Source organism: Sylvia atricapilla, chromosome 24 (genome assembly GCF_009819655.1).
Source record: "Sylvia atricapilla isolate bSylAtr1 chromosome 24, bSylAtr1.pri, whole genome shotgun sequence".
Lineage (NCBI taxonomy): Eukaryota > Metazoa > Chordata > Aves > Passeriformes > Sylviidae > Sylvia > Sylvia atricapilla.
Genome location: NC_089163.1, coordinates 491036 through 501793, shown reverse-complemented (window position 1 = coordinate 501793; position 10758 = coordinate 491036). Strand labels below are relative to the sequence as shown.

At 62.0% G+C, this 10758-nt stretch overlaps 2 protein-coding genes across 4 annotated transcripts; one reads left to right on the top strand and one right to left on the bottom strand.

The window, feature by feature from the left end:
- The first annotated feature begins 577 nt into the window (after positions 1-577).
- SFN (stratifin) lies at positions 578-2381 on the top strand. Its single transcript, XM_066335147.1, has one exon. It carries the CDS (start codon positions 1147-1149, stop codon positions 1885-1887), a length of 741 nt encoding a protein of 246 aa, XP_066191244.1. The 5' UTR covers positions 578-1146; the 3' UTR covers positions 1888-2381.
- Positions 2382-6256: 3875 nt separating this feature from the next.
- GPN2 (GPN-loop GTPase 2) lies at positions 6257-10708 on the bottom strand. 3 transcript variants are annotated; one of them, XM_066335519.1, is made up of 6 exons: positions 10651-10708; positions 9652-10099; positions 8436-8592; positions 8022-8182; positions 7288-7418; positions 6257-6830 (listed from the first exon to the last, which is right to left on the bottom strand). In XM_066335519.1, exons 2-6 carry the CDS (start codon positions 10081-10083, stop codon positions 6758-6760), a joined length of 954 nt encoding a protein of 317 aa, XP_066191616.1. In that variant the 5' UTR covers positions 10084-10099; positions 10651-10708; the 3' UTR covers positions 6257-6757. The 3 variants fall into 3 exon arrangements, with proteins under 3 accessions (XP_066191616.1, XP_066191615.1, XP_066191617.1); XM_066335518.1 differs by having other exon boundaries at positions 9652-10114; positions 10651-10707; XM_066335520.1 differs by lacking the exon at positions 6257-6830 and adding an exon at positions 6837-6998 and having other exon boundaries at positions 7273-7418; positions 9652-10114; positions 10651-10707.
- Between the last annotated feature and the right edge of the window lie 50 nt (positions 10709-10758).

Here is a 10758-nt window from a genome sequence, read left to right as displayed (position 1 = left end):
GCACAGGGGGGATGTGAAGGCTGGGGGCGTTCTCCTGGGCTTGAAGCCGTCGGGAAAAGCATCCTCACGCCTTTCCTGCCTCCTCCATCGCAGCAGGGAGGCGCGGGGGGATCCCGGCCGGGCGTTGGCACGGAGGAACAGAGGAACACAGGAACGGAGCAGCGGCTCCGGCTCTTTGAAGGAATCACAACGCCCCTTTTCCCTTGGCCCGGAGCCGCCGGCCCGCCCTGCCCTTCCCGCACGCTCCCGCACGGAGATAAGCCCGGCCGGGGCCGGCGTGTGGCGACAGGCTCCGAGTGAAACTGAGCGCCAGGCGCAGCTCCGATCGCTATCGGGGCCCGGAGCGGCTCCGGCTGAGCAAAGCGCTACAGCGGCGCCTTTCCAGCGGGAACGTCCCCGGTGCCACGGGAGAGGCCGAGGCGCTGCGGATGGGGTGTCCCCTCTCCCCCCGGGTGTTGGGGGGTCCCCCCGGGCTGTCCCCCAAGGGCTGACTGTCCCCCAAGGGCTGACTGTCCCCCGGTCCGTGCCTGGGAGCGGTGCGGAGCCTCTGCCTCGGTCCCCCACCTGTGGGAACAAATACCTGCCCGTCGAGCCCTCGCCATTACCGCCGAGTTAATCACCATATTAAAAACGACAGTGATATGACTTTTTCGGGGGGGAGGAACCCGTTTTTACGAGCGGCCACACCCCGTGGCCCATTTCTCCGGGGGGGGACAAGAGCCGAGCGCTGCCGTGTGTCCCCGTCCCCCCCGAAGGACGGCGCCCGTGGCCCTCCCGAGCCCTCTCGGCAGCGGGACGGGCGTTTCCCGGGTGCCGGGGTGGGCGTTGGCTCCGCGGAGCGCCTCGGGGCACCCAGGGGTGCCGCACCCACGGGGAGGGCAGGGCGGCGGCCGCCCCCCTCGCCCCCTCCCCAGCCCCGCCGCCCGCGGGCGATGATTCACCGCCAGTTTCCTTTTAAGGCCGCGCTCGGCGGGGAGGAAGCAGAGGAGGAGGAGGAGGAGGAGGACACTCCTTGGACCTGGCTGGCTCCTCCTGCTCTCGCTCGAGGCTCCGACGCCCAGCCAAAAGCGAATCCCGGCGGCCGCGCTCGGCAGAGGCTCCGACGGCTCCCGCTGCTCGCCCAAGCGTCCGCCCCGCGCCCCAGCCATGGCAAGAAACCAGCAGGTGCAGAAGGCCAAGCTGGCCGAGCAGGCCGAGCGCTACGAGGACATGGCAGACTTCATGAAGGCGGTGGTGGAGCACGGCGACGAGCTGTCCAACGAGGAGCGCAACCTGCTCTCGGTGGCCTACAAGAACGTGGTGGGCTGCCAGCGCTCGGCCTGGAGGGTCATCTCCAGCATCGAGCACAAAACCGAGGAGGGCGACGACAAGGCGCAGGTGGTGAACGAGTACCGGGAGAAGGTGGAGCAGGAGCTGAACGCCGTCTGCAACAACGTCCTGGGCTTGCTGGACAAGTATCTCATCAAGAAGGACAGCGACACCGAGAGCAAGGTCTTCTACCTGAAGATGAAGGGTGACTACTTCCGATACCTGGCCGAGGTGGCCGGCGGGGACGACCGCCTGTCGACGATAGAGAAGGCGCAGGAGGCCTACCAAGAGGCCATGGACATCAGCAAAAAGGAGATGCAGCCCACGAACCCCATCCGCCTGGGGCTGGCCCTCAACTTCTCCGTGTTCCACTACGAGATCGCCAACGCCCCCGAGCAGGCCATCTCCCTGGCCAAGACCACCTTCGACGAGGCCATGGGCGACCTGCACACGCTCAGCGAAGACTCCTACAAGGACAGCACCCTCATCATGCAGCTGCTCAGGGACAACCTCACGCTATGGACAGCTGAGTGTGCTGGTGAAGACGGCGGCGAGGCTGGCGAAGAGCCCAAGAACTGAACGTTCCCTGCCGAGCCGGGGACCAGCCCCACCTGACCCTGCTCCAGACCCTTCGGCACCTCCTTATGGCTTTTTTTTTTTTTTTCCTCCAGTTTTTTTTTGTTTGTTTTGGTTTTTTTTTTTTTGGGTTGGTCTTGGGGGGAGAAGTCTCAGCTCCCCCCCAGCCTGGATACCGGGAGTGGGGGTGGTTTTGGCAGGGTCCCTCCTTCCCTCTCCCCCATCCTCTGCTCTGGGAAAGGGGAAAAGAGGGAGAGGGGGTGCCTCTATCCCAGAGAGCTGCCAGACCCCAACTATTTAACATGTTTTTTTTTGGGGGGGGGTGTCCAGTCTGGCTTGTGCCAGCTCCAAACCCCCCGTCCTGGAGGGCTGGAGCAGCGACAGGAGGAGGTGAGGGGCTGGGCTGGGGTGAGGGGGGCTCCGGGCAGCCCCCCATTCCGGGAGGGGGTCGCGTGTTGCCGAAGCCTCTGTGCGTCTCCAATAAACCTTCTCCTGCACCTCTGCTCTCGTCTGCCTCGTCTCTCCCCTGCACATGTCCGGGCAGCTCCGGGTGGCTCCGGGCGCCTCCCTCCCATCCGCTCCCACCCCGGGGTGAGGCCAGTCGGGTCCCCCAGCAGCGGCCGCCCCTGGTGCCCCCCGGCAGGGTCTTGGGGTGACCTGCGGCCCGTGGGAGGGTCGGGGCTCTGGGCATCCGTGGGATGAGGGTTTGGCCAGCCCCACGCAGGGCTGGCTGCTCCATGAGGAGCCCAAAGGTGCCCCCCGACCCCAGCCCTCGACACAAACCCACAGTTCCCCAAAACCTGCCACTGACACCCCTGTGTGCGTGCCCGGGTCCAACCCCACGGCTCCTCCAAGTCCAAGGAGGAAAATCCACAAAAGCTGCACTGGGGACAGCGCTGGGGTGTCTGCAGGGTGGGGACACCCCTCTCAAGGTCCCGACGCGCTGGGACGGGTGAAAGCTCAGCACTTCTGGCCCTGGCACGAGGCCAAGGGCGCAGCTCCCCTCCTCCCCCCACCAGCGCGTTTCAACATGAAAAATAATTACAATAAAATACAGTCACGGCACCCTGGGCTATGAGCTCACAGAGCCAGCAGGGCCGGGCAGGAGCCGGCCTTTGATGGCAGCTCTGGGAGGAAACGCGCCTGACTCAGGACGTGCTGCCCCACTTCAGGGGGACAGGGGGGACAGGCCGGGCCTGAGCCCAAATCCCAGCCCATGGAGCGCCAGGAACCGCTGGGCTTTGGGGGCAATGAGGCACGAGTCGGGCCGTGACCCCCTTGGTGCAGGAATTGTGGGGTACCCGGGGAGCGAGGGGCCGGCCTGGTGTGTAATGAGGTTTGCCAGGGCTCTGCTCTGGGAACTTGGGCTGCACAAACCAGAACCTGCTCACCCTGGCTGGGACACCTGGAGCAGATCCCAGCAGAGGGGATGAACCTCTGTGTGCTCCCTGGCCCTCACCCACCCCCCAGCCCCTCCCCAGCCCCACACAACACCCCCTGGCGCTGCCTTGGCCCCCCAGGCTGGGGACTGCAGCTCCCTGGGGTCCCCGAGGTGCCAGGGCTGGTCCTGGGGGGAGCCCACTGAGCGACCCCAAAGCTCCTGGCCCCGAGCACTGCCAGCCTGGGAAACAGCCCCAGACCTGTAATTACCCAAACCGGGGCAGCCGACAAACGAGCCGAGGGCTCGCGCTGGCCCCGACCCTGGGGACACCCGGACTGGTTAAACTGGGGAGTGGCAGGGCTGGAGCTGAGAGTGCTGCTGCCCAGGATGGGGTAACTGGGGGTGCCTGTCCATCCCCGGCGCTCTGGGCTCTCTCCCTGGCTGCCCAGGAGTTAACTGATTTCAACAGCTCCTGGAATTGTGGCGTGGCTGGGCCGTGTAGGAGGATGGTGCTCCCCGGCTCCCAGCCGGTCCGGCAGCTTTTCCAGGCTGGATGAAGGGGAGGCCCTGGCTCCCCAGGACACTCCCGTGAGAGGGTTGTGCTGCTGGGGAGTTCTCTGGGCTTCCTCTGTCCCCCTGCTTTACACAGGATGGTGGAAAGGCCTGGAGACATCGGGACCTCGATCCCCATCCTGGTCCTTGTCCAGTGGCCCTGGAATGGTCTCGGTATCCTTGAAGGAGTATCCAGAAAAGCTCTCAAATAAAATAGTTTTAGTGTCTTAAACAACATTGGAGAAGAGGGACTGGGTGCCCCAGGGCCAAGGCGTGTCCCCCACCAAGGAGGGTCCTGGCACAGCCCCTGCACAGGGACTGGTATCCATGGGGAAAAGGCCACCAGAACAGATCACTGAGCGGGAGCAGGGACGTCCTGCTGCCTGCACAAGGCTCTGCCGTGGGAGCTGCAGGACCCACAGCCTGTCCTGTCCTCATCACCAGCTCTCCCAGCCTCCCCCCAGGGCTCTGTGCTGGCTGGGGCAGCCCTGGGCAGACACGGGTTGTCCATGGCCCCTGGCCTGGGCAGCCTCCTGCCAGCCTGGCACCAGCGCCTGCTCGGGGCGTTGGCATTTTTGGGGAGGGTTTTTATCCCCATCAGAAAGAATCACTTGATGGGAGATCTCAGCTTTTGAGCAGTGGTTCCGTGATGGAGACAGAAATTGGGGCTGGAGCCAGGAGGGGACCCAGGAAAGCCCAGTTCCAGCCTTTGACTGACACCCAAATCCCTCCGTGCCCCGAATGCCACCCTGGCGGGGGGCTCAGCAGGTAGGACCAGCCGGGCAGAGAGCCGGGCCCCGTCCCAGGGATGTGCCTGGGTTTGGGGTGACTCATCCTGGCCCTTGGCCCCGGCCGATTGCTCAAGGCAGCGACAGGAGCCAAAAAGTGTCACCTCCCTCAGGGAGCCGAGGGTCCCCTCCCAGCCTGGGGCAGGAGCAGGCTGCCTTTCACCCCTGCATTTCACACCAGGGCCTCCAGCCTTCCCTGCCTCCTGCTCACCCTGAGCAGCAGCAGAATTGTCCCCTCTGGGCCGTGGGTCTCGGTTCAGCCCCTGATTCATCTCTAAGGAGATTTGGTGCAAAACCCCTGCAGTTTTGGGGCTGGAGCTCTCTGAGACCTCAGCATTTCTTGGCTTGAGCACAGCAGAGGATCCGTGAGCTGAGCTGAGCTGTTTCCATGCCAAGGCTGAGGCTGCAGATGTCCAGGGCATTCAAATAAAGATGCCAAAAAACCACAAAAGCTTTGATGGCTCTTGCGTAGCTCAGCCTGACCTGACCATACCCTTTTAAGCTACCAAATCTCTCAAAGCCATGAAAAAGCCACTATAAAATTAATATTTTTATGATCCCTTCTCCCACCCCCTCACAGAAACTACAGAGCTCCAAAACGACCAGGACAAGGCCACGAGCCACAGGGTGAGGATGGAATTTCAGCTCAGGTATGGTTATTGGCTGCCAGAGCTTCAGCACTGAAATTCAGCTGCTGGGTTCCAGCCAGGAATAGCCAGGGAAATTCCTGGGCTCTCGGGAAGAGCTGAGGCACTGGCAGCACACTGGGATTTGACTTTGATACCTGAAATCTGTTTCACTGGGTGAAGCACAAGCAGGATGTCTGCGTCCTTGTCTCCCAGTCCTGGCCACGGATCTGGGAGATGTGGGGAAATTTAATTTTAATTCCTTGCCCATCTGCCCAAGACCCCGTTCACATTCAGCTCCACTGAGGATCCAGTCTCAAATCCCTCTGCCAAGGGCCAAACCATCCTGTGAGAAAATGCTGCTGTGTTTTATGCAAGGTCTTGGGCAAGAGGCGATGCTGAGTCTGCAGAGAGCTGGGACTGGAGCCGTGCCTGCTCCCATCCCCTGGGGAGCTGCCAGGAGGCACTTGGAGGCTCCCTGATGTGGCCACGCCACTTGTCACCCCCCAGCCCTCCTGATCCTTGTCCCAGCTGCCGCCAGGAGCGGGGACCAGAGCAGGGGCACGGGAGGCTCCGAGCTGTGCCAGCACTGGGAGCTCCAGCAGGACAGGCACAGGGAACGACGTGGGCAGGAGGGAAAGCCCCAGGATTTGGGACACGGAGAAAGCAAGGCCAGAAAAAGGAAGGTGGATGAGGACACACAAGGCTGCTCCTGGGAAAGGCCCGAGATGCAAACCATGGGCTGAGTCACACAGGGACTTTCTTCATCAAAACCTCCCAAAGCCTCGCTGGCATTTTGTGCGTTGTGCCGCGCGCAGCCCAGCTGCAGCCTCTGCATCAGCAGCAGTGACCTCCTGTCGTGTCCCCAGCCCCCGGTGGCCGCAGCCAGGCCGAGGCTGCTCCCAGCACAGCAGCGAGGGGCGGCCCCGGCACACGGAGCTGCCGACGCTGCCCCCGGAGGCGCTTTGGCCTCTGGCTCCGGAGCTCTTCGCGTTCATTTATTCAGCCTCAGCAAGCTCCCAAGATGAAAGTGAGACCGAGGAGTGTTTTATTAAGAAAGAGTCCATCATTATTTCTAAGAAAAAGAAAAACAAACATCTTTCTGTCCTTGAGACGGCGCGGAGGCGTCTGGGCCTGGATCCTCCTCGGAGCACGGAGGAGCACTCTCCTCCTACAGCAAACCAGGACTGCTGCCTCAACCCTCCCTGCACAGCAGCAGCTCCACCTGGTCCTTCTTGCTCTGCATCTGTCTTGGTCACGATGGAGGAGACTTTATCTCGCTTCTTTTCCTTGCTCTCCCTGCCTTCCCTGGCTCAGTCTCTCTGTTCCTAAGGGAAGACCCTCAGCCACCTCCCTTCTGCCCAATCCCTGCTCTGGGCAGCAGGACTGAAGCTCGGGAGCTCAAACCCACCCAGAGAGGGAGTCCAGACTCTGCCTGGAAAGGCTTTCAGTCGCTCTGAGTCACCGCTGAAGCTCTGGGTAGGAAAAGCAGAGGTGTCAAAACACAGGAGCCGGGGAAGGGCGTGTCACAGATCCATCACCTCCTCTTCCACGGCTTTGTCCTGAGATTGCACATACTTCTCCTGCACTGCCAGGGTGCTGATAACGCAGTAATTAAGGAAAACGAGGGGCTGGGCTCAAACACTCCCTTCTGCAGGAGCTCTGAACGTTCCCAGCGAGGAACCAGCCCAGCCTCACATTAGCCCGAAGGCCATCAGGAAGAGGCAGCATCACCTGAGTTACTTCAGGCTCTGCCTGATCCCAGACCTGACGAGTCCAGAAGAATGAAATGTATGGTTTGAAGGAGAAGGAAAGAACCCATCCAAGGGAGGGTGAGAGAGAGAAAAGCTGTTAAAAGATTCCTGACAGGTTCAGGGTATCAATTAGCAACAACTTTGGTGGGTTTGGTGAGGACAGGCGTCTGCCCCGGGCTGGGCTGGGCACACCCCGTGCCCCACGCGGGTATCACCCACCAGATAATGTCAGGAACAACCTGGGCCTGCAAATACCAGCCTTTGTCCCCCAGGGAGAGAGAAATTACCACCACAGAGGATACGAAGAGAAGTGGAAATCGGCGCCCACAGCTGCCGACATCAGCGCCTCCAGGCTCCGGTGCTCCTGGTCCCCGAAGGAATATCCATTGGCCTTGTCCACAGCCTGCATCACCTGCTTCATGCTCTGCTTGTCCTGCGAGGAGGGACAGCTCCTGGGAACCTGCTCCTTCCCCACGGGCAGCAGGTCACACTGGGCCAGGCCCTGGATGTCTCTGGGTCACCCCGACAGTGCCCGAGGCCCCGGGGACACAGACAGGGACAGACAGGGACAGACAGGGACACTGCTACTGGCCTGGTGACACCCTCCACCCTCTCACTCCCTTTCATCACCTTGTCACAGCCCATTTGCCTGTGGGCACTTTTGCCAACTGCCTGATTAAGGACACTTCCAGCCCTCTCTCCCCATGTATTCCTCCCAATCTTCTCATTATTCACTGCTCCCTAATTTAATAAGGTTTTAGGTGATCCTCAGCCCGTATCTGAAATGCAGGCCAGAAGAGCTGAAGGAAGAGGGAGCCTGGATTCCCTACCCCAGCACACCAGGCCCAGGTAGCCCCAAGCTCATCAGCCTTTCTCTTTCCTTTGGCTGCCACAGATCATTTACAAGTCTGGGTGTGTTTCCCTGTTTCCCAGCCCCGACTCTCTTCACAGCTGGGGTTTGCAGCCCTGTGGCTCTGAGCAGACAAAAAGCAGCTGCTGCACATGCAGGGCTGGCTGTTCCCCGCTGCTGGGTCACCTGCACGTTGAGTGGCACGAAGGACACCAGGCTGTAGTCCTCGATCACCTCCACCAGCTTCTCGTTGAGGCGGCGGAAATTCCTGAAGAAGGGATCGGAGGCCAGATGGTCAACGAGGTAAGAGAGGTCCAGGACCTCGGTGTAGTAATCCAGGTTGAAGGCTGCAGGGAAACAGGGAGCTCTGAAGGCAAGCTGGAGGCTGAGGAGCACAGTGAGATCTACAGCAGCCTCCCATTCTCACAGAGCCCAACTCCACACCTCTCCCCTTCAAATTCCCCCAGGTGTCCAAGGCCAGCATGGAGCTCTGAGGCACCCTGGACAGTGGAAGGCATCCCTGCCCACAGAGGGAGGCAGAAGAGGTGGGGTTGAAGGTCCTTCCCCCCCAGAGCAGGAGGCTCCAGGGCACTCCCTTACCCAGCTTCCCGTACTGCTCGATCAGGTCCATCTTGGAGAGGACGTTGACGTGGGGCAGCTCCACGTGCAGCATGGTGGAGAGGGAGGTGCAGAGCACGGAGATGAACTTCCCAGGATCTGTGCAGTAGTGGGAATCCACCAGGTGCACGGCAGCCAGCTGGGCACAGAGGGACACACGGGGTCAGAGCTGTGACAAGCCCATCCCCTGCTCGTGGGACACTGTAACTGCAGCACACCACCTTCTGCTGGGAGAGTCAACTGTGGTTTGCACTAATAATTAATGATTCCACTAACGAGCAGTTTGATTCCCTGCGTTTTGTGTGGCTGTAACAATGCGGTCCCAGAGCTGGGGAAGCCACTCCAAGCCAGGGCTCTGAGGCTGAGTCACAGCAGCAGAACCCAGCCAGTCTGGGGCTCCCAGGCGGGCGTGAGCACCTGGGAGAGCAGAAACCAGCCCTGTCAATGTCCTGTTCTAGCAACTCCAACTCCGTGTCCATTCATTCCAATGAAAATAAGCTCTAATGGCAGATTCCCAGTGACATTCTCAAACAAATGAAGCTGCCCTTCTTGCTCAGAGCGACTGCAGAACCCAGGGTTTGCACATTCATGGTGTGGCCCCGTGAGCCGCAGAGCAAACGCAGCGTCAGCAGCTCCCGGGGCTGCCCTCACCTGCAGCTCCCGTTGTGCAAGAGCCCAGAGCACGTCCCACGGGCTGCACGGGGCCCTGGCGGGGCTGCAGGAGGGGCTGGCACATGCCCTGCATTCCTCAGTGCCAAGGCTCCCAGCACACACAGAACCCCACCGTGGATGAGACTGTGGGGGGCATCCCGGGGCACAGCAGGATGTTCTCCTGTCCCATCCCTGGAAGTGTCCAGGGACAGGCTGGAGTTACCTGGTCTAGTGGAAGGTGTCCCTGCCCAAGGAATGAGATGGGCTTTGAGGTCCTTTCCAACCCAAGCCATTCCGGGGTTTGTGTGAAGTGTAAGGAAGGAATTTGTGTTCCTGTTCCCAATCCCACTAAAAGCCCTGACAAGCCATTCTTCTCCCAGCATAAAACAAGGCAGAATTCCCCTCCTTCCCCGACAAAACCACTTCACATGAAAGGCCAAAAGCTCCAGAAGACAAGAGCCACGAGTACCCTCGACCCCACCCTGTGCCCAGGGGCTGTGAGCCTGGAGCTCCCGGGCTGCCAGGCACTGCCCCAGCCCGTCCCTACCCTGAAATTCCACTTGGCCAGCTGGGCAAAGACGTTCTTCAGGGCCCCGTGGTGCGTGTAGAGCTCCACCTGCCCGGGGCAGTCGAAGAGCACGTAGTGCCCCCGGAGGGCCCGCAGCCTGTCCCGCAGCCAGTCGGCGTTGGCCTCCAGGTACTCCATGCAGTAGATGAGGCCGCCGTTGGGGCCCAGCCCCAGGCTGCCCATGACGTCGGGCAGGGTGACGAGCTCGGCGATGTCCAGGGCGCAGGGGCCGGGCAGCGCCTCGTTGGCAGGGTCCAGGTTGACCACGGCCACGCTGCGGCCCAGCTGGCCCAGGAAGGCGCTCATGGCCTGGCAGTAGGTTGTCTTCCCCGAGCCCGGCGGCCCGATGACCACCTGGCCAAAGGCCAGCGGGCTGCCCCTGCTGCCCTCAGACATGCTGCCCTCAGACATGCTGCCTCATCTCCTGCTCCTCCTGCACGGCCTGAGAGGGGACAGCGGCCCCCTCAGCGTCTGATCTGCTCACAGCTCCCTTTTCCCTTCACCCAAACATCCCCATTCCTCCACGCCTTCTCTTCCCCATCACCCGCTTTTCCCCTCCCTCTGCCTGCTCCCCATCCATCCCCAGGTCCCCCTTCTCGCCATCTATCCCCGGGCTTCCCTCGCGTCCCCTCTGCTTCCTCACCGCCCTCCTTCCCCACTCCCGCTTTGTCTCCCATCTCCCCTCCCTGCCCGGGCCGCTTCACCCTCCCTGTCCCGGTAACTCCCCCCTGTCCCGGTAATCCCCTCCCTGTCCCGGTAATCCCTCCCTGTCCCGGTAACTCCCCCCTGTCCCGGTAATCCCCCCCCTGTCCCGGTAATCCCCCCCTGTCCCGGTAATCCCCCCCCGTCCCGGTAATCCCCCCCTGTCCCGGTAATCCCCCCCGGTCCCGGTAATCCCCTCCCTGTCCCGGTAACTCCCCCCTGTCCCGGTAATCCCACCCCGTCCCGGTAATCCCCCCGGTCCCGCAGGCCGCTCACCGCCGCCGGTGTCCCCTCTGCGGGTCCGGGTGCCCGCGGGCCCCGAGCGCCGCGTTCCGGGCGCGGAGCGGCCGCCGCTCCCCGAGCGCCCCCTGGCGGCCCGGAGGA

What these genes read in the sequence shown, in the direction of transcription:
- SFN (XM_066335147.1), top strand. Translation starts at nt 1,147, where the DNA reads ATGGCAAGAAACCAGCAGGTGCAGAAGGCCAAGCTGGCCGAGCAGGCC.
- GPN2 (XM_066335519.1), bottom strand. Translation starts at nt 10,083, where the DNA reads ATGTCTGAGGGCAGCATGTCTGAGGGCAGCAGGGGCAGCCCGCTGGCC. An exon ending in CGAGCAGTACGGGAAGCTGG is followed by an intron (nt 8,183 to 8,435) that starts GTAAGGGAGTGC and finishes GTTTCCCTGCAG; the next exon opens with CCTTCAACCTGGATTACTAC. An exon ending in GCCGATTTCCACTTCTCTTC is followed by an intron (nt 6,831 to 7,287) that starts GTATCCTCTGTG and finishes CTGCGTTATCAG; the next exon opens with CACCCTGGCAGTGCAGGAGA.